The following is a 23,101-nucleotide window of genomic DNA, read 5'->3' as shown; positions in this document are numbered from 1 at the left end:
ATTTCAGTATTATTTAACATAAATCCCCGTTTAAGTGTATCATCCTTATTCTATGAGAAATACATGATGTAATCACGGAGCCACACGTGTGACGTCACATCACCCCACTCGCTCTCTGGCTCGCTATTGGTCGTTTTCTCTGGTTCTACAGGCGGAGTCATCACTGCGCCTCACACTAACATGATCGCCCAGCGCCCTCCTCTGCTCAGCTCTGATTGGCTGACGGAGACAAGCCCACTGAAGTCCCGACCATGCCGTTGTCGATTTTGTAAACAAAAACGGGCTGTTTATTCGGCGATTTACGTTAAAATATGTAGAATACTTATACTCTTTTAACACACATTGACGCTCAGCGTATTAATTAAACAGGTCAGTATAATTATTAACGTGTTTAAAATGCTTTTAAACATTTAGATACTTGAAATAGGTAATAAGATATGAAAAAACTACAACAACAAAAATAATAATAACAATCTAAAACATACTCTATTTTGAGGAAAACAAATGACAGTAAAAGTCAACCTAAAAAAGTGAGTTAAATTGCAGTTTTGTATCTTTCCAGCCTTATATTACAAGCCACTTGAATGGCAGTACCGCGAGCGCGCGCGTCACGTGAAAGAGCGTCCGTTAAAAGCGAAAGTTCTGATTGGTCGAGCGGCGTGTCAATCACTCACAGCGCGCTGGCTCTCCCTGTTAGCATGCTAATGTGCAAAGCAAACTCTTAAGTCAACTTTGCCGTGTGCGACAGTATGGAAACGAACGCGAGCAGGTAGTTTGACTGAATCAGCAACAAAGTTGAATTAAACGAAAATTAAGCGGACGGATCCTACAAAACGCAGCCAACAAATGTCCGGGCGTATTTGCTCTCCCCACAAGTGCAAGAAGTTCCTAGTTTACATGGAATAACGCTTGTTATACTCGAATACATCTGAAGTCAGCTTGAAAGAGCATTTGAGGACCATGAATCTGTCTTTTGACGACCCCTCACTGGACACCTTGGAGTCCAGTTTGTCTTTAACCGATCCGAGTGATATTGACACGGCTCTGCTCAATGACATCGATGGTAAGAGATCGTTTGTTTACACTGGCAGTGCTGGATAAAGTGAATTGTGTGTTTGTAGTTTAGGGACGTATTTACAAATATAGATGGTGGTGCCAGACGTATACACGTGTTTAATCATTAAACTAATTTGATTTAAATCTATAATGCACGAGTTATCATATTTAACCACTTTGTCATGATATAGGATGCTTGTTTTACTCAGAATCAGCGTTATTTATATCAATACTACACAGGTGTGATCAGGTGGGCGTCAGCTACGAAAACAAATGCCTGGGTGCTTTATTTGCACATGGTTATTATTGCTTTGTATGCTAGATCTCATTAAAACGAAAATAAAATGCAAGGTGTCATTCGATTACGGACAGAGCTCATTGTCTGGCAGCAGAAGTTGCTTTGAGAGCGGCCCCGCCCCCTCCAATTTAGTCTGAGGTTACTCTCGGCCATTCTGACCTACCAACACAGTTCCCTTATTCACATTTAGGACCTAAAACATAAACATGACGGGCAAAACTTCAGCAATTCTGTATGTCGTACTAAAATGTGTATTAGAAAACATTTGAACATTGAATTATCTTCAAAGTGCGAATATGTGTATTGATGTTTTTGTAAATGTACATGAATGTAAGTGAGGTGACCGACAGTAACCCTGCGCTGAAGCGGATTGTGTCCGATAGTAACCTCATAGCGAGGCGCTTTCCAGGCCGCTGATTGGCTGAGCGCGATCACCTCATATAAACACACTGCCGCCGACATGCTTGTGCACTGAAGGAGTCTTGTTATATTGGGTCACATCACATGCATTTTGAGCAGTTAAAATATTTGTATTTTATTATATTATTTGTATTTGTAATAATAAAATAAATAAATACATTTAAATAATAACTGTTATAATGTACATAAATATAATCAGGAAATAACAGCAATAATTCATAATAATAATAATAATTTTTCATATAATCTATTTAATTTAATAATTATAATGTTATAACTGTACATAAATATAATCTGAATAACAGCAATAATTAATGATGATGATGATAAATTTGCATATAATCTGCTTAATTTAATAATAATACTACTAATAATAATGTTATAACTGTTACTGTACATAAGTGTAATCAGTAAATAACAGCAATAATGAATAGTAATAATAATTATTATTATTATGATTTTTATTATAAATATTCATATAACCTAGTAAACTGACTTGATGATAACAATAATAAAAATGTTATAACTGTACATATTCAGTAAATATACTGCTTATACCGAAAAGTATCAGTAAATATCAGCAATAAAAATGATACCTAGTAATAATAAATAAATACAATAAAATGAATAAGCATATAACCTAGTAACATGACTTAATAATAATAGTAGTAGTAATAATAATAATAATAAAAGTCAACAGGTTACTCTTCTGGAGAGTTACTTGGAAAATTAAAAAAAAAACAAATTTCTTTTGAACAGTTTTTTTTCTGATTTAAGCAATTAATGTTTATGTAATATGTAATGTTTATCACACACGTGTGTAATTTTTTTTTAGTTCTTTATCTCAGATCCTAATAATATTATTGTATTATTTAATAAAAAAATATGTGATTATAATAGTGCTTTGTTCCAGTAATAATAATAATAATAAACTCTAACTGTAATGTTACTTTCAAATGGATGACTTGTGCCTTTAGGGTGTGTCTAGAGTAAATTGTCTATTAAAGTCAAGATAATTAAAATGTCATTATGCTGGCACAACTATAGATGAATGTGATTAAATGATCTTCATAAATGGTCACCCAGTGTTATCGTTAATTATCAAACTTTAATTTCGTCAGTGTTTTTGTAGCCTGCAGGTTTTTGCGTTTCATAATCAGTAGTTTAAACATTTGAGGTGTCATGATTTCCTCTAATGAATGTGTTTTATTGATTGGGCTGAAGGTGGTTGTGAGACGAATGATCTTGACCAAGGCTGTGTCTCTGTCCTTGTGCGAGAGGATTTGCAGTGACTGATGAAACTCTGTAATGAGGCACTCTGCAGTCAGATCAGCGTCTCCAGCCTACAGCTGAATTAAAGCCAGGCAGCATGAGCTGAATTCGCCATGGTTTAGTGCTGATGTGGGATCAGACCCGATGAACTTGTGCTCTGTGGCTCTCACAGGCCTCGACACCTCAAACTCAAAGTATACAGATACTGCAAACACAAATAAAGTAAATCTTTGTTAAATAGAATAGAATAGGGAAATATTATTGGAGGATATTCAAGGAAGCATGATCATAGTTGTCACCAAGTATATTTCACATTAAAGAAACAGCCAGTAAGCTTTAGTTTACCTCATAGCCTGGCAAACCCACGCTTAACAGCTTGTACCAAGAGAGAAAGCAGTGAAGACTTCCATACTTCCTTCACAAAAAAATTAATGGTTCAGAAAGAAATTAAATGCATTGTGTTTATTGTGTGCCAATATGATCTGCTGCATGCTATTGCTAGCTAGGCAGGCTTTTTAAAAAACATTTTGTTGGGAAAAAAATTTGGGCAAGATGAGTCATTGGTATTTTTGGTCTGTTTTCCCAGAAGTGAGATTATTTTATTTTATTTCATTTAATTTTTTATACTTTTATTCAGAAAGGACAGGTTAAATTAATAAAAAAGTGACAGTAAAGACATTTATAATGTTACAAAATAATTCTATTTCAAATAAATGCTGTTGTTTTGAACTTTGTATTCATCAAATAAATCTATTTTTATCAGGTGGCACAAAAACCTGTTTCTAAAGTACTATATAATCCTGTTATTTTGTAATTTCAGTCATTTAATAGGTGCTAGTTTATTGTTCGTATGTAGGGTAAACGTACCTATTAAGCTCACCAAAATCTACATTTAGACATTTTTAGTGCACAAGATATTGGTTTCAGTACAAAAAGTTATGTTAAAATATTAATCTCTCACACAAAAGTGTTTTATTTTAAATGACAAAAGCATTTCAATTAAGATATACATCATTAAATTTAAAAAAGTCTGGCTGTGCTTAAAGGAACACTCCACTTTTTTTGGAAATAGGCTCATTTCACAACTCCCCTGGAGTTAAACAGTTGAGTTTTACCGTTTTTGAATCCATTCAGCCGATCTCTGGGTCTGGTGGTAGCACTTTTAGCTTAGCTTAGCTTAGTTTAGCTTAGCATAGATCATTGAATCGGATTAGACCATTAGCATCTCGCTCAAAAATGACCAAAGAGTCACTGTATCCGTCTCTGTTTCCATGTTTTAACAGATATGCTCCAGCTTATCAGCAACCAGGACATGGAGTTTGGAGGGCTGTTCGATCATGCTTCATTTCCTGCCCCCGCAGCCCCCACGCAGGACCTCTCAGTCCTGCCTCACTCCAGCCCTTCCTCTCCCCCACCCGCCTCTTCTACACCCACCAACACCTCCTCCATCCTCAGCAGCAGCCCTCACCTGGACGCCCTGCTGGGCCCCCCCATCACCCGCAGCTCCTCCATCTCGGACAAGGTGTTCCACCCTCCCACTTTCCAGCAGTCTCCTCTGGCACAGGTGACCTCCACCCCCGCAAACCCCACCACACTACAGACCACGCAGCCCAAAGCTCAGCCTGCGCCATCTCCCAGCCTCCACCCTTCCACCCCGGCGGCCCCGAGCCAACCTGCCCCAGCTGGGAAGAGCCCTACGTTCGGCGCTACCCAGCAGGCCGTCTTCAGCTCACCGACACCCCAACCACAACAGCAGCAGCCCGTGATCACTTACCCCAACCAGAACGTTTATACTGGTAAGTTTCAGTATCTAAAAATAATATGATCAATAAGGGGGCACTTACATGACCATTTTCAACTAAAAACTGAAACAATTTTTTATGCGTTTTAGCCGTTCATTTACACAACAACACCATTTTGGAGGCCTGAAAACGCAAACAGGTTTCAAAGTGCAAATTTTTCAAAGCAGTACCATTATTGTCTATGTGTAAACTACAAAAATGGTGAAAACTGTGACGTCATGCAGTTTTGCGAAATTCGTTTTTCGAATTGCCTGAAAAACCACCTCATGTGAGCGTTAAAACTTGACATGTTTCCACTGGCCGTATTTTCAATTCACAATTTCAGTTGGCCCAATTCGAAGGGTAATGGAAATGCTGCTAGTGTCGTGTGTACACGAAGCTTTTGAAAATCACAAAGGAAAAACAGTTTCAGTTTTTAGTACATCATTGTTGTGTAAACATCATAAGTCTAAATCATGGCAACATGTTTTTTTTATTATTATTACTGTAACTCATCCAAAATAATTTCAGCAATTTCAACTTCATTGTTATACAAGACTAGACAACTAAAGTTGTCAGCTAGACAACATTTTTAAAAAGGAACTGGAAATTGGATTTTAGGCAGTAACTGATTTTAGGTTTTTAAGATAGAATTACCGGTAGGTAACATTTTTGTACAGTATGTTTTTGACATTGTTTTTAAAATGTATGCCACAATTGGCCAAACACAGCACTCTGAAGAGACAAATCTCTCATTTGTGTGCAAGATCTACCAGTGGAAATAAAACTGCAGACTTATCTTACCGTAAATGTGTCAGTTACATCTATTGGCACTTCTTCTCAAAGGGTATAAATCACAGCTAACTGAGAAGCTAATTGTTCACACGTTTTATTAGTTGTCTTTAACGAGTAACTACTATATACCTAAAGCATTTAATACAGTGACGGCGAAGTAACTTCCTTAAATGTTTTACATTTTTCTTATACCAGTAGGAAGGCTGAATAGCATCCCAATAAATTGGGTATTAAATTGCCAACTACATTTTTTTTTTTTCTCTCTCTCTAAATACTTCACATTTTATTAAATTATCACTTTAATTTTGATTCATTGGCCTCTTAACAGTAAAGTGTTAATGTGACTTCCACAGTGACTGTCAGACAGCAGAAACAAATAACTAAACATTCAATATTGAACACTGGCACCAAATAAAAAGTAAAATTAAAGTGCATTTTCCAAGAAGTGTGAAAAAGCTCTCTTACACTTGATGATAATAAGTTATACATGATAACAATGTAAGGGCATGTGTTGGCTCAGCAATAGTGGTTAAAGTATTTGTTCTTGTGTTATCGAATTATCAGTGATTTCACAGTCGTTTTTAAATCAGTGCAGTGCTTACATATTTAATTGAACGGTTGAATCAGTTGTGTGCTTTTATGAAAGCATGTGTTAATGACTCATGAAAAAACTTTATAGTAACTAGATCAAATGTTGTCATCAATCTCACTCCTTCTGCAGACTTTTAATTTTTATTTTTAGTTAAAGGTTTATGTCGTCTTGTGCTTGTTGTTCATGACTAATGCACAGTATGAACATTGTTCATGACTACCACTATTACTAAGACTATAAAATGCATCACCTTTGATCAGTCATATGTCAGAAAAGGCAATTTGAGTTCAAGGTGCAGACTGTGAAGTCACTGTTGTCAGTCCTGGAAACCTAGTGAACTTTTACTGTACATTGTGTTCATGTGTAAAGCTGCCCAGCCCACATTCTTTCTTTGTATATGCTTTTATCATTTCCTTTCATTCTGCTTATCGTTTTCGAGCCTTAGGTAATGTCACCACCAGGCCAAAGAGAGAATGCAACATCACACTAGTGTAGATCAAAGTTCAGTCAGGGTGAATCGAGTTATGAATTTCTGTAGTTATAAATGACCCTTCACCCCCTCGCTGTCATTAGTGTAGACGAGCATTACTGAACGTCCTATCAGAATGAACTGGAGAGTTCTGTGTTACGATAATAGTGTGATTTTGATTTGTGTGCATCGTTGACTAACTTAATTCTCTTCATCCCATGTGGGCTAGAAATAGATCTAATAGAGGTGCTCCGATTGATTGGCTACCGATCACTATCGGCCGATAAGCTTGGAAGTTTTATCGGCGATCTCTCAAAAAACCGATCTCATGGATTGACACGAAAATGTAGTAATAACACCATAAATGCATATAAAAGTCTACTGTGTTTCACAGTCAACACATAGGGCTTTTTGGCTAGGTTTAAAGGGAAAGAGCACTTTTAGATAAGCAAGGCAATAATAAATGGTACTTGTGGAGGTAGAAAAACAAAGTTCTTTATGAATCGCAGAATTGTTTGTAATAAAGATTTAAATGCAAAAGGAAAGGCAGTAGAGCTGACTGTTTCTGTCAATGGTAAGTTTGTGATGACATAAGAAAAGTAGTTTAAGGCCAGGTTTCACGGACAGGGCTTAGACTAAACCAGGATTAGGCCATAGTTCAATTTGGACATTTCAGTAATTTTTATAAACTTGCTTAGAAAAAAAACTAATATTTATTGTGTTTAAACACGTCTATGAAAGATTGTATTACTGTACTGTGTAAAAAAATAATCACAATGCTGAAAAAGTATTTTCAGTGACAATGTTTGGATTTGAAATCAAAATAATGGATAAATGTTGTGTTTGTGGTAAACGGCCACAGATCAGTTGCATACACACTCCAAACGGAGTAGGCCTATGTGTGAACCTGGCATAAAAGGCCACCTCATATACAGCTTGTGGTGTGTGTAAGCTATTGCACGATTGTAAAAATAAAAATGCACTGCATGATAAAACATTTAGGTGAGATAAATATATATTTTTGAAAAATGTAAAAATAAATTCCCCCTCCACCCCTCAAATTAAAACATCTCCTCTCACAAGAGTCACATAAGTGGGGAATTCATTCTTAAAAATGAAATTCAGGCCCTGAATAAATGTCTAAAAATCCTGGTTGGAGTATCGCTATAAATAATTCTACATAATAAAAAGAAGGCTTTTAAAAAGATCGGTATCGGTGATCGGATTGGCATATACTGCTTTCTGTGATCGGCCTTAAAAATCCTGATTGGAGCACCCCTAAGGTCTAACACTGCAAAGCATATTTATTGAAATCACTAAAATAAAACTGTGGAGGCTGAGAATCAGAATTATGGCAAACACTCAATCACAGTGAACTGAACAGGAAAAAAAGCAACATTTAAAAGTGGTTACAAGTGAATCTGAATACATGTGGTCCTATTTCTAACATCCACTAATTAGAGCAAATGTATGGTGTTCTACATGTTGATTTGGGCTGCAAGATTTATCACAATGATTGAAATTGCAAAATGGTTTGGTCCAGAGTAAATTCATTGTAAATTACTGTGTCCTATATACATCTGTTATTAAAGTAATCATTCATAGTTCACAAAAAAAAGGCTGAAAATGTTCTCATCCTCAGGCCATCCATGATATAGATGAGTTTGTTTCTTTATGGGAACAGATTTGGTAAATTTAGCTTTACAGCACCAATGGATCCTCTGCAGTGAATGAGTGCTGTCAGCATGAGAGTCCAAACAGCTGATTAAAAATGATTGATTTGTGTTCACACATCAATAGATTTCAAACAATGATAATATTTCCTCCATTGACACGGGTGATTTAAGGTTTCTGCCTGAATGCTATTTGTTGTTTAGTGCAACGTCTTGCCTTTCTTTCCTCTCATGATCTAATTGGTTCTTGCAGCTGTCACTCAGCAGAGCGCTCAGCCAATCCCGAGTCTCTCCACCTCTCCACAGAATGTTCAGCCAATGGCCATCCAAGCCCAGCTGCAGAGCCTGTCTGCTTCGCCAATCCTGACCACCTCGTCCAACCCTCCTGCACAGGCCATCTCCCGTCAGGTTCAGCAGGTTCCTGTAAGTGCTTTTATTGGCCTACTGATGCCCACATGCACAATAACTTACATTTTACACTCTTTATTGTGTGCACTAAGCATTCTTCATGTGTTTTGCAGGTTTTGTTGCAGCCGCAGTTCATTAAGGCAGACTCTCTCTTACTCACAACTCTAAAGCCTGATGTATCTATGGTAACAACAGTCGCGTCACCTTGCATCACATCGCTGGCTACATCCACGGCGCCAATCCAAAGCACCTCACTGCAGGTACACACAAAAAGTCCCAAGACCAAGAGTCAAAACTCACAGATTTGCTTCAATTTGCTGTTGTTCTTGGTGTGAACGGGCCTTCAATCGTATTAGTAGTGCTATAGTGCTTTTTTTTTTATTTTATTTTTTTATTTCTCACTTTTTTTTCCTAATGTGTCTCTGAAGACCTCTGTTTTTATTTTGTGGATCTTTACATCTCTTGTCTCAGGCACTGATGAGTGGAGGCACCATCCTGACCACCGTTCCGCTCATGGTGGACACAGAGAAACTGCCCATCAATCGCATCGCCATCAGCGGGAGACCAGGTGGCCAGCCGCACAAGGGCGAGAAACGCACAGCCCATAACGCCATTGAAAAACGTTATCGCTCCTCCATCAACGACAAGATCATTGAGCTCAAAGACCTGGTGGCTGGGACAGAAGCTAAGGTGCAGCCAAAACCCAATTACATTGAAGAGAAACTTTCCTTATTTTAGTGCAGTTCATTTGAAAACTTTAACCAGATGAGCTAACCAAAGTAGATTTTGTAGCTTTTATCTTACCTGGAAGATGCCTTTAACATCATTATATAATGAATTTTCTGTATTATACAGCTCAATAAGTCGGCCGTGTTGAAGAAAGCCATTGACTACATTCGCTACCTTCTGCAGTCCAACCAAAAACTAAAGCAGGAGAACATGGCACTCAAAATGTCCATTCAGAAGAACAGTAAGTTCTGTTTAAATGTATATTTAATGCAGTATGATTTAATGTTAAACTTTAGAGTGCTTTTGTGCACTCTCAAGTAGGACTTTAGCGCATTTTTATATGTAATTACTTCTGTTGTCTTTGTGTACTGCTGAATGTACTAACAATCATTGTCATTCTATTGAAACATATATATTTAAATTGGTTATTACACATTTGTAAAGATAAAATTGCAATTTAGTACATTTTAAAATATATATTAACTAAATATATTATCAAAAAACATTAGTTAAATGATAATCAAGTAAATCACATGTGCTTTAGTATGCAAATCAACATTAAAAAAAGTATACTTTAAAGCATGACAAAAGTTTATTAAAACATGTAAAATGTACTTTAAATAAAACCTCAAATTTGACATATTACAAAGTGCACTTTTAAGTGTTAAGAATTAGTCATGCAAGTGTCGCTCTCTCTTTAAGTATGGCCTTTTATTCCAGTAATATTATATTATCTGCAAGTACAGTTTTTTTTAAGTACACTTTTAAGGTTTGAAGTATCAAAAGTAAGCACACTTATTTTTCACATGGGGAGCATGGTTGTCTTTGCACTGACCTGTCACTTCTCCTCGTCAGAGTCTCTGAAGGACCTTGTGATCATGGAGGTGGATATGAAACCAGAAATCCCCACCCCTCCAGCATCAGATGTCGGCTCGCCTCAATCCAGCGGCCCCTTCTCCCACCACAGCAGCGACTCTGAACCGGACAGCCCAATGGGAGAAGACAGCAAGGTACACTCAGATCTTCCAGAGCTCCTATCATGCCTTTAATGAATTGGCTTTAGTCATGAAGTAATTGGATGTGTTGGTGTGCGGTGGATAATTTGATTGCTTGAGGTCAAGAACTTGGATGAATAACCATGTAATGATCTAACGCCAATTTCTGTTTCCTGTTCTCTCTATTAGCCTGTGGTTGAGAGGGCTGGAGGAATGCTGGACCGCTCTCGCATGGCTCTGTGCGCCTTCACCCTGCTCTTCCTATCCTTTAACCCATTGGCGTCTCTGCTGTGTGGCGGATGGAGCAGCTCTGGGACGACGGTCTCTGGACACACAGGAAGGAGTATGCTGGGAGTGCAGGATGCAGGTGCTAATACTCGCGTCTTTGCTTGTTAGAGACACGATAAGTTCAGAGTTGCGTCCCATCCCTTTCTAAATGTTGGTCTTGTTTTGATGCGTGTAGCCGAGTCTTGGGGGTGGATAGATTGGATGTTGCCCACTCTTCTGGTGTGGCTGTTGAACGGTGTTCTGGTCTCTGGAGTTTTGATCCGCCTGCTCGTGTATGGAGAACCTGTGACCAGACCTCACTCAGAATCATCTGTCTTCTTCTGGAGACACCGCAAACAGGCAGATCTGGATCTAGCCAGGGTATAAAACGCTTTCTTGCACTCATCTGTTATTGATATGGATGTCAAAGTCCACCAGACCATCTTCTACACATCTGATATCTGTTTGTCTAATGTTTTTCTGCAGGGCGACTTTGCTCAGGCCTCTCAGAACCTCTGGACGTGTCTCAAAGCTCTCGGTCGTCCTCTGCCCACGTCTCAGCTGGACCTGACCTGTGCGGTGCTGTGGTCCGCCCTGCGTCTGTGTCTGCAGAGACTGTGGGTGGGCCGCTGGCTAGCTAGCCGTGCCGGAGCCCTCCGTTCCAACCGCCCCCTACAGGAAGATGCCCGTAAGAGCTGCCGTGATGCCGCCTTGGTCTACCACCGTCTACACCAACTCCACATGACCGGTAAGTCTCTGTAGCATATCGAGGAATCGGGTAACCTCGTGAAAGTGTGATTGTTAGGCCACCTTTTTGCTATCTCCGACATTTGCATATGAATTTCGCCCCTTAGTTCACCGTAGTAAAATGAATAATGAATATATGCATTTATCCACACAAACGTATGACAGAAAGAAAAGTGTGGTTTCCTAGAGCTAATCATTGCAAATAATCATTTAACAATTATAAAACAGTTATTTTGGGCAAAACTATTCTTTATTGACCTTTTTTACAGATTTAGGTTTTAAAGAATATGGAGACATGAAAATAAAAGAGATTGTGACCACGAATTAAGAAATTATCACTAGTTTTAATTTGTTCCCTTCTTTTAGTTAAGTTATGGTCACATTGTACCACATTTGTTTCCTTGTTTTAATATAGTTAAGTTATGGACACGATTTAATTAAAATGAGAACAAATTATTAAATCTTGAGAATGAGTTAGTACAATGTAGTCACTTAATATGAGAAAACAAATTAATAAATCTTAATAAAAAAAAAAAAATCAACATGTCATATGCAAGGCTTCTTAAAAAATAACGTTTAGTTAAAAAATTGGCATTTCTCCCTTTGCGCTAATAGTTTTGATTTGAATGCATCACATCCAGTCAGGTGGTTGTTTACAAATATAATTCAAATGTTTCAACGCAACCAAACAGTGTTATTTTAGTTTCATTGAGATTATCATTTTTATTTAATGTTTTGAAAGTTAAAATTTTTAGATATTAGTTTTACTAATGCGGTTTCGTCATTTTTAGTATTTTTAAAATGTTTTTAGAAGTGTTTTTTTTTTTTTTTGAACATCAATTTAAACTTAATTTAAACGTGAAATGACTCCTTCAACGTAAGGTTTTTTTTTAAATTATATTTCTGATAACATTTATTTGAAGCAACAATTTTTTTTTTTCTTCTGGTTTTAATATTAGCTAACTGTAATAACCCTGCAACTGAAGCTCAAATTGGACCCAAAATTCTGCATATTCATATGATCGCTGCTCCTGCTCCTGAATGACTTATGGTCTGTCATTTGTTATTTGTCAGAAAAAAGTTTTAGAGCATTACGTTTTTCTACAGGAAACCGTGACACACCTTAATCAGACACGGCACATGATAAATCTTCTAGCCATTCATCGTATTTGCTCATGATGTTGATCTGTGTGCAGGCAAGCTCGGAGGAAGCCACCTCTCTGCGATCCACATGGCACTGAGCGCTCTCAACCTGGCCGAGTGTGCAGGAGACTGTCTCCCTGTTGCCACACTGGCAGAAATCTATGTGTCTGCAGCCCTACGGGTTAAAACCAGCCTTCCCCGCCTGCTTCACTTCACTACTGTTAGTACACACAAGTGCACACTCACAGCCCTGATCCAAAACCTAGCAAGCTGGTCTGCTGTCTACTGCAAATATCGACTAAGATCGAACCACAAAAGCAAGTGTACATGGGCAGCAATTGACTCCGAATTAAGGCCAAAATATATTAAATGTTTTCTAGTATGATTGGGTAGGTGCACAGTGCATGTGACATAAATTTCCTCATCAGCATAGTGTGCACTAGGGGTGGGCAATATACTGGAAGACATGATTAAACAGTAGAAATTTCTCAACCGGTAGAGATTTTATACTATCGTCTCTATCATGGTTACATGCTCACGTGACATTGCTGTGCTACGCAGTCAGGAAAACTTAGTGTTTGCACGTGTTTTTTAACATTGCAGTTTAAAACAAATGATTTTAAGCCGATGAATTAGCAGTGAAATAGAACTCATTTTGGTATATGCATGCGCAGTCTGAGAGACTGTTTCTGTGCACTGTCTTGAGAGGTGCGCGCATGTGAAGACGGTGCTCATTGATCACGGGAGAGTTTTGAATGTTATTTTGGAGTTACTTTTGCCGCTTTATAGGCTTAAACGGTTAAATACACACACTCAAAATGCCCATCTTTGCAAGTATCCACATAAACACAGTAATTTAGGTTTTAAGTGAAAGCAAACAGCTGAGAAAGAAAACACGTGTTACAGTATATTGGATCTGGGCAGCTCTTAAAGTGACAGCAGTCTAATATTCCTGCTGTCTGTCATTCATGTTAATCAAACAACAAAAGAGAGAAAATCTCTCACTGCTCTTTGACTAAATCACTTTTGTAACTTTAATAAGAAGAAATATATACACAGTGAAGAATATGCAGTGTTTTCATACATTTGTCCACTTTTTTTAGTTTCATTGCAGTGTTTTTATGAGTAATTTTCATTATTAAATGAATTTTACTTAATCAACATTTCTCTCACCTGGTCTCAGGTATGTATATTTTTTTACTGAGCTTGTCATAGTGCATTCTAGGATTAGATTTTGTGCCAAGGAAACATGCAGTGCTGCCTTAGACTAGGCCAAAATGTGATCTCTTAGAAGTGCACTTCTACTTTTCAGACTTGGCCACAGTAGTGCGCGTGTGACACCTAAAACGCTGCCTTGGTAGAGAGCTCGCTAGGTTTTGGAACAGCATCAAACTCTATCAAACAAAAATGAAAGCAAGAGCCATTCAAATAACTGCACTGGATGAAAAGACAGTGCATCCATATTTTGATGTGTGCTGCATATGGTACGTGGAGATGACTTAATTTTTCTGTCCTGCAGCGAGTGTTCTTGAGCAGCGCTCGGCAGGCCTGTCTGTCGCCCAGTGGCAGCGTCCCTCCTGCCATGCAGTGGTTGTGTCACCCGCTGGGTCATCGTTTCTTTGTGGACGAGGACTGGTCTGTTCGCAGCACCCCTAAAGAGAGCATCTACAGCCAGGCGGGAAATTCAGGTCAGCGCCATACAGACAAAATCAGGCTGAACGGAGCAGTTTTTTGCAGTATCGTGTGTTTATTAATGTACTATAATGATTCCCTGGGCTCACCCTTTGTGTGTTTTTGCGTTTGTCTGTAGTTGACCCGCTGGCTCAGGTGACCCAGGCGTTCCGCGAGCATCTGTTGGAAAAGGCCCTGTACTGCGTGGCACAGCCGCGAGGCGACAAGAACCTCACTGATAGAGATGGGTGGGTGATTATTCTCAATGCTAGTTTACACACAATCTCATCTAGGCTACTGTAGGGAATAGAGCTGCACTGGTTTCTAGACCTGGTAATAAACAGTTAGGCTATGTTCACACTTGGCGTCTTTTTTGAAGCTGCCAGCGTCTGTTTTACATTATAATCCTATGGAGTAAACCGTGTTTTCCAAAAAGTCCTGAGCGCTTTTTAAAACGCCACCGCCGGCGTCTTTTTCTGCAGCTCAGAGCGTCTTTTCAAGTTGAAAAAAGTTCAACTCTTCTGAAAAAGCGAGCGCCTTTTGACAGCTGACCAATGACAAGAGTGGGGAGTCGTTTCCATAACAAAAACAACGAGAAAAAAGGACTAAATTGTTGGAAGCACCATACAGTTTCCTTCCCCGTATAATGTCGTGCTCCCACAAACATCGTTATGAACCGACAGTACCCTCACCGTTAACTTCAAAAGCTGACATTTCTGCAGCACACAGCGCTACCGTTGCAGCTGTCGTTACAGCAACAAAAGACACCATCGGCTGCTATTTGTAACCAAAACGCTGCCAGCTTTTTATTTACTAAAAAAGCGCTCTTGTCAACTTTTTCTAGTCAAAGACGCCAAGTGTGAACACGCCCTTAGCTACCTTTTCAAAACGTTTTATACACCTTTTATAATATTTTGCTATCTGATTTCACTTGAAGCATGTGAAATTCTTGATTAGAGGTTAAGTGTGAACATGGTTTGTACATACAAGATATGTACATTGTCTGCCATAATATATTCATTAGTAATGGCCAAATATTATACACTGATACATAATTTATAGTAATAATGTGTATTCACTCCAAAAAATATATTAAATGGAAGTTTATTTTAATTTGTGTGCAAATATGATTCTTATGTTACATCAGAAAGTTATATCAGTCTACCTCTGTTGATGGAAAAATTTAATATTTACTCCAGATTTTCTAGAATTAGCTTTAAAATTATATATCGATGGTTTAATATTTAAATTTTATTTTATAAAAAAAAAATTGCATGCATTAAATTATTAGACGTGACAGTATAGTTTTTTTTTTTTTTATAATTTAAAGAAATTAATACTTTTATTCAGCAAGGATGTTAAATTGATAAGTGATACTAAAGACATAGTTAGAATTTTGAATATGCTATTCTTTTGAACTTTTTATTCATCAAAGAATCCTGAAAAAAGTATCACAGGTTCCAAAAAAAACCAGTTAAGCAGCACAACTGTTTCCAACATTGATGATAAATCAGAATGATTTCTTAAGGATCATGTGACACTGAATTCAGCATTGCATTGCAGGAATAAATTATATTTTAAAGTATAATAAAATAGAAAACTGTTGTTTTAAATTGTAATATTTCTCAATATTTATTTATTTTTGATTTTTTTTATCAAACAAATGCAGGCTTGATGAGCATTAAACATTAAAAATCTTGCTGATCCCACACTTTTGAACGGCATATATAATTTTATTTAAAATATAATTTTAAATTGTAATATTTGTAATATTTAATGAAGAAAAAAATATTCTTCCAAAAAAAAACTGTACCACACGTGCATATTTAAGTTCATTATTAAAACTAAATTAAATAGTTTAAACTAATTTAAATCAACTAAAACTTTTGTTTATCAAATCTAAAAATATAAATGTCGAATCAAAGGTACACGTAATATGTAAACTAGTAGCTTTTATATTGGTGTTAGCTACTATGTTTCCAACAGTTGCTAAATTGAACAAATTGTGACACTTTATTTGACATTCAGTGCCCCCTGTACTTATAATTGTATAACTCGGGTGCTAATTTGTGTTGTGTGTGTGTTTTGACAGTGAATACTCAGACTCTCTGGAATACCTGCAGTTACTCACCAGCGCCTCAGACGCAGCAGGAGCCACTACACAGTCCTTCGCCATCGGATCAAACATGGCCACCGTGACAGGTCAGTTTTCAATGAACTTCTGCTCTCACCCCGAGTGTTGTTTTGAGGACTCCTGGATCATCTTGGCAATATCAGAGAATAACATAGCAGACGAGTCACAGCAGAGAGAGTGGCCTCTGCTGGGCTCAAATAAGTTTGCGTTGTTGCTTTCTGTTCAGCTCAGCACATTTCACATCACACTGCGTTCATCTCAGTGTGTTTTCAGTCAAGCAGATGTTAGTCGAGTGAATGAAGTACAGTTTGTGCGTGCTTGTGTGATCACCATTGTGTCCTTGATCTCCAGGATGTGACCCTCACTCGAAGTGGTGGTCGTCGGTTGCCGTGGTGATCATTAATTGGCTCCAGGGAGATGACGTTGCATCAGAGAGATTGTACCCGGCGGTGGAGCATTTGCCACACAGCCTTCAGACTGCTGAGTGAGTGACATGTGACAGTCAAAAATAGTATTATTATTATTTTAATTAACAATATTATTATGTAAATAAGGATCTAATTGGTTGAAAGGTTCATCAAGTTCACACAGGTTTTCTGGTAGTAGTTCATCATGTTGCCTATGGACACATTTGACAACCACAAAGCAGTGATATTTTAGTATTATACATTTATGGTTTAATATTTAAATTTAGAAAGTTAAAAACAAGTTATGTTTTTCTTTTGTTTTTGTTTTTTAAATTGCATGCATTAAATGCTGTTTCTGCACAACTGGTTTGAACATTGGGTAGCACTTTATTTTAGGGTCTCTTAACTAGTAGCTAATTAGCATGCATATTACTAGAATATTAGCCATTAGTAGGAATCAAGCACATATTAATGCCTTATTCTACATGACCTTATTCTACATCCCTAATCCTACCCAATACCTAAACTTAACAACTACCTTACCAACTATTAATAAGCGTTTATTGAGGGAAAAGTCATAGTTAATAGTTAATAAGTGTTCCCTATTCTAAAGTGTTACTGAACATTGATTATAAGAAATATTAGTCTAGTGTAATTTACGTTATTAAATTATTTTTTTTATATTTTAAATTGTTTTTTATCTTTATATTCATTTTATTTTTTAATTTTTATTTAGCTATAATTAATTAATTTTTTCTATTTATCTTTTTTTTTTTAATAAGTTTTTGTTGAAGTACTAAAATGATTATTTTCTGTTAGTATGCCATTTTATCATTTGCGTAAAATTTTTGGTTTTTAGTTTATGTAATATTTGCATTTTATTACTGCTTTATTTCAAATAACAAAAACTAATTTTAATAGTTAGAATTTTATAATTGTAATTTTAGTTACCAATAACAACACAAATGTCTCAAGGTGTGTGTATGTATTTATTTATTTATTTATATATATATATATATATGAATGATTATTATTATTTTGGTGGTTTCTCCAAGAAAAGCTGTTGAATTCATCCCCTAATGCTACTCTCAGACTAGATTTACTTTTAAAAAAATATTATTAGCACAAGTAAACAGATCAAATTGGTTGTAAAGAGACTGCAGAGTTATCCGTTGCTCTCATCAGAGTGGCTTTTCCTGGCGAATCACTCTGTCGATACAGCCGCATTTATCTTTCCACTCGCCGTCTGGAATAACGCTTCGTTTGATGTGCGTTTTGTGTCGGTTTATTGTTTTAGCTCAGTCTATGCTAAGTGCATCCTGTTTGTGTTGCAGGAGTCCACTGCCCAAAGCCTGCCTTAACACTTTCAAAGCGGTGCGCTCCCTGCTGGCCAAACCCGAGAACTACCAGCTCAGCCTCAGCTACTGTGAGAAAGCCAGCTGCCTGTTCAGAGACAGCCTCAACCTCGGCCCACACTGCAGCAGCAACACGCTAGACAAGGTAGATGCGCACATGTAGATTCACTGTATCATGTGGAGCTGTTAGTTTGCGGTGGGTGTTTTTTCTTGGACAGGGCTGTAGTGCATTGTAGTTGCATTGCATGTGCCTCAACTGTGCAATGTTCCTGCAGTGCAATACAGAGCTGGACCGCAGTGACTCCTAAACACGCCGTTTTTTTTTTAGTTGCTTTTAATTAACCGGTCCCAGGGTGATGTACGAAGTCTGTTCTCCTCAAGTTCACACTGATGTCATGGTAGTAGTTATCATGTTGTTTTTGGACATGTACAACCACAAAACAGTGCTATCTTTATTATTTATATATTATTGTAGTATTTATAAATATTGAGTTGGCTTTTATTTTTAATTGTAGTTTTATTTTTTAATGTTAATTTTCAATAATAATTTTAGTTTTAGAAATGTTATGTGCTTTTGTCATTTTTAGTACTTATAATTAAACACTTAAATGAAAATGAGAAATGGCTATATAAGGTGTTCGTTTTATTTTATGTTAGCTTTATTTCAGTTAACAAAATAGATTTTTTTTTCAGTTTTAGTTAACAATAACAACACTGGCATAAAGTGTCACAATACTTTATTTTGAACAGTATCTTTTTTTTTTTATCACAGAGTTTTGGTTGAAAAGTGTGTGCTGTCTTTAAAATACGCAGTTTATGTTTTCAATATTTTTAATATTTAATAATAATAATATAAGATTATAAGATAGTAAAATGTGTAAATGTTTTTATATATCATTCCTTTTCAGTAAAATTGTAATAATTAAAGGCTGTTCAAAAGGCATTTAGTTCCGTTTTAAATAAAGAAAATCAAATTCGGATGAATGAATTTATTTTATTATTTTTCTCTCAAATTTTGGGGTGTTTGGCAGCGCCTAATTTTAATGATATTAAACAGATGACAACACATTAAACTGTTCTATATTTAAGCATTTCCTGTGTCACACACACAGATGGTTTTTGTGCTCTCAAAGTAAAATATTACTATTATATACTAATATAATACTAATATAACTTTGTTTTGAGATTGTCTGATTTGTTTCTGTTTGTGCTGTAGCTGGTGCAGTTGCTGCTGTGTGATCTGTTGTTGGTGACGCGCACTAACGTGTGGCGGCAGCAGCAGGTGGCGTCTCAACCGAGTTCCCCGACGGCCGCCTTGCCTGCAGAGCTGCAGGGCTTCCAGCAGGACCTCAGCTCGCTCCGCAAACTCGCCCAGAGCTTCAGACCGGCCATGCGCAGGGTGAGAAGCCAGAGTCCACACGACCACATGACCTGCTCATATTTATGTCTCCGGTTCACTGAACTAAGAAATTATCTATTTGAGCAAACTATTGCATACAACTTGTCCTGGGTCAGGCAGTGTGATCAAAATCTTATGTAAGCAGCAACAGTATAAACCCATAATGCCACCCACTCTCTGTCTCAGACACACTTAATTAATTGAATTCTTTCTGTATATATCAAAGAAAGCTAATATATAAATGCATTTATTTATCAGCTTTTTATATTTATTTTTTGAACTGCATTTGTAAGACTAAGTGTGTAAATAACACTACATATAAATTCTGCAAAGGTTGAATTCCTATTTAAAGCGGATTACAAAATAGGTTGCACACTAATCTTGTTTTATATGGAAGTATGAATATGTTTGACATCAAAAGCACGTTATTTTCTTGGTTTAAGTGACGTTCTGCAGGCAGGATTATTTAGTGTGGGTTTATTTGTTTGCCTGTATAACTGGATCGCTCCGTTTTTGTGTTCCTGCAGTTGTTCCTGCATGAAGCCACAGCTCGGCTGATGGCGGGAGCCAGTCCAACACGCACACACCAGCTCTTGGACCGCAGTCTGCGCCGCCGCGCCACGCCTGGAAGCAGAACAGGTGAACATGCTGTGTGTGTGTGTGCATTTCCAAGCATTTTTGACATTTAAAATGTTTGTCTTTATTTGAATAGAATTTATTATATCTGAGAATAATTATTTTTTGATCAACGGGGTTTAAATGTTGCAGTCAGGTCCAGGTTTCTTACCAGTCATGAAATGTTTAACTTTTATGTATCATATCACTACAGTTTTTTTGTTTTGTTTTTGGAAAGAAATTAAAACTTTTTTTTTTTCAGAAAGGATGCATAAATTTGATCAGAAATGACAGGAAAGACATTAGTAATGTTACAAATAGATTTCTATTTCAAATGAATACTGTTCTTTTGACTTTATTAAAGAATCCTGGATCATGGTTTCCACAAAAATATAAAGTAGCACAACTGTTTTCAGCACTGATGATAAGTTTTGGTTTTTAATCAGCATATTATAATAATTTCTGAAGGATCACGTGACACTGAAGACTGGAGTAATGATGCTGATAATTAAGCTTTGCATCACAGGAATAAATCACATTTGAAAATATATTCAAACAGAAAACAGTTATTTTATATTATAATATTTCATAGTATTTTTACTGTTTTTTTTTTTTTTTTTTCAGAGTTCAGATGCAAAATGAGCATTTTTATCAGGCTCCTATGTTTGTTCAATTATTTCACTTTAATGGCAATAAAAATAACCTATTCATTGCCATTGAAGTGAAATTACTTTTTAGAAGAAAATTTCAAACGGCACTTAGAGGCTTTTGCATCTGAATTCTTCATTTTTACCATATTGCTGAATAAAAAAAATAATTATGTACATAACGTATAATCATGTCATCATATATATGATATTTTTTAATGAGGAAAAAAAAATGGTGTTAAAACAAAAAGTGCAATGAAAACATTTACTAGTTGACAGTTTGATTTGAGTAACATCATCATTCATTCATTATTCCAAATCATTTTCAATCATGTAATTGTGTTGCAGTTCCCAATAAAGTTATGAGCCAATAGGCGTGTAACTCCCCTGTTAGTATACACTCTAATCACATTTACTGTATGTTTGTGTGTGTGTGTGTGTTTGCACAGAGGAGTGTGAGATGCATCCAGGCCAGCGGGAGCAGGCAGAGGCCGTGATGCTGGCGTGCCGCTACCTGCCCCCTTCCTTCCTGTCAGCTCCGGGCCAGAGGGTGGGCATGCTGGTGGACGCCGCCCGGACGCTGGAGAAACTAGGCGACAAACGCACCCTCCACGACTGCCAACAGATGATCATCAAACTAGGCAGCGGAACGACCGTCACGTCCACCTAGCCAACTACACACCAACACACACACTTTAGAGCACTTTTACAAACACATCCCAAGATCTCTCAATCGAGAATCAACACGCTCTTTATTTCAGGCCTCAGCCAAGACTGTTTCGACTCTCCCCATCAATTCATAGCTGCATGTTCAAAACCAGTGACGAGATGCAGAGGCAATAACGGGACCCTCATCCAAACACAGTGTTTTCTTGACCTTTTGATATGAAATGAAATATTTAACTTATTTATCTGCCCTAAAAGAAATCGAAGAGCTTTGTGAAACGAAGCACTGTCAGTGCTGACTTTAGCCACTAGATGGTGATTTGGTGGGGTGAACTGGAAGCTGTTCCGTGGTTGAGTTGGACACATATTGTAGAGCTTTGCTTTACTATAAGCACCTTTTGAGAGAATTGAACATTGCGATGCCAACCGCGAGTTGAATAAAGTAGTTCCTACTTACAGCATATTATCGTCTGGGATGAATTCTACATATTGATTTAAGAGAATTAATTCTTTATAAAAGTTCTTTTTCTTTCTATATATATATATTTTTTAAATAAGTGTATTTATGGTTTGTTTTATGCTGTAGGTGAGCAGTAATTGAAGAGGAGCTGATGGTGCATTTTGTCGTACTGCTGCAGTTGTTGAACCATATTACGAAGACAGAAAAAAACGGTTTCTATCAACAGTCACAATGTGATATTGTTCACTGTATTTGTGTCCATTTGCACTATTTGGTGAGTGGGCTGCCCGGTCACCTACAGACAAAAAGAAGCCCACCCGTTGCCATTGAATCCACAGTTCAAACCAGTCTTCCATTGGAGTTAGTAAATCCAAATGATGTAATCTGCATCGAATGTTATTGAAGTATTGACTCTAAAGCAAAGACATCAGCGTTAACATCTTTATCCAAAGATACGATTTGATAGCGATATGAGGATCTGCCTGCAGGGAGAGAAGCATATTTATATTTCATCTGTAGTCACCGTTATGTATGAACTCTGATTAGTAGACACGTTTTCTATTCGCAGTAACCGTGAGATTTGCAATTGACATTCATTACTTGTACGCTAACTTTTCTGTAGTGCTCGTCTGTGATTGAGTCTCAAAGACGAAATGTTTCAACTCACACACAGCATATCCTGTTGTCTTCTGTTTGATTTATTCCTAAGAATGTAAATAAGTCTTTTGTAATGAAATCTTTCATTGTGTTGTCTGCGTTTTTATTAATCTTGATTGGGGGGGTTCACAATTTGTGTGCTTTTTCTGGGCGAGTCTCTTGAACACGCACACAGAGACCAATGGTTAAATTAAGGATATTTGTTATTAGATTATATTATTTCGGTTTGTTTTTTTTAACAAAACCAAACCTCATCATCGTATACCCTCAGAAGACTTGTCGCATCTGTAGTACTTTTGAGTCTTTAAAAAAAAAAAAAAAAAGCTGCTGATCGCCATGCACTGCCATTATATGGACGAGAATGCACTGGTCTTTCTTTTTTTTAAACCTCTTCGTGGTCTGAAAAAGAAAGAAGGGCATATGGCATTAGAACAACATAAGGATG

General features: G+C 37.1%; 1 protein-coding gene across 1 annotated transcript; it reads left to right on the top strand.

Annotated features, from left to right (window-relative positions):
- The first annotated feature begins 251 nt into the window (after positions 1–251).
- Positions 252–22,956, top strand: LOC306868734 (sterol regulatory element-binding protein 1-like). Its single transcript, XM_079415041.1, has 19 exons — positions 252–1,063; positions 4,330–4,842; positions 8,610–8,779; positions 8,878–9,024; positions 9,236–9,454; positions 9,620–9,734; positions 10,349–10,503; positions 10,678–10,855; positions 10,952–11,136; positions 11,242–11,503; positions 12,699–12,865; positions 14,165–14,333; positions 14,456–14,564; positions 16,409–16,518; positions 16,802–16,934; positions 18,192–18,357; positions 19,429–19,611; positions 20,139–20,250; positions 21,323–22,956. The coding sequence occupies exons 1-19, from the start codon at positions 961–963 to the stop codon at positions 21,541–21,543; spliced, it is 3,417 nt and encodes a 1,138-aa protein (XP_079271167.1). The 5' UTR covers positions 252–960; the 3' UTR covers positions 21,544–22,956.
- Positions 22,957–23,101: the final 145 nt, after the last annotated feature.

This window comes from Barbus barbus (assembly GCF_936440315.1).
Source record: "Barbus barbus genome assembly, chromosome: 4".
NCBI lineage: Eukaryota > Metazoa > Chordata > Actinopteri > Cypriniformes > Cyprinidae > Barbus > Barbus barbus.
The sequence above is the reverse complement of the archived record's forward strand: the minus strand, read 5'-3'. Positions and strand labels throughout refer to the sequence as shown.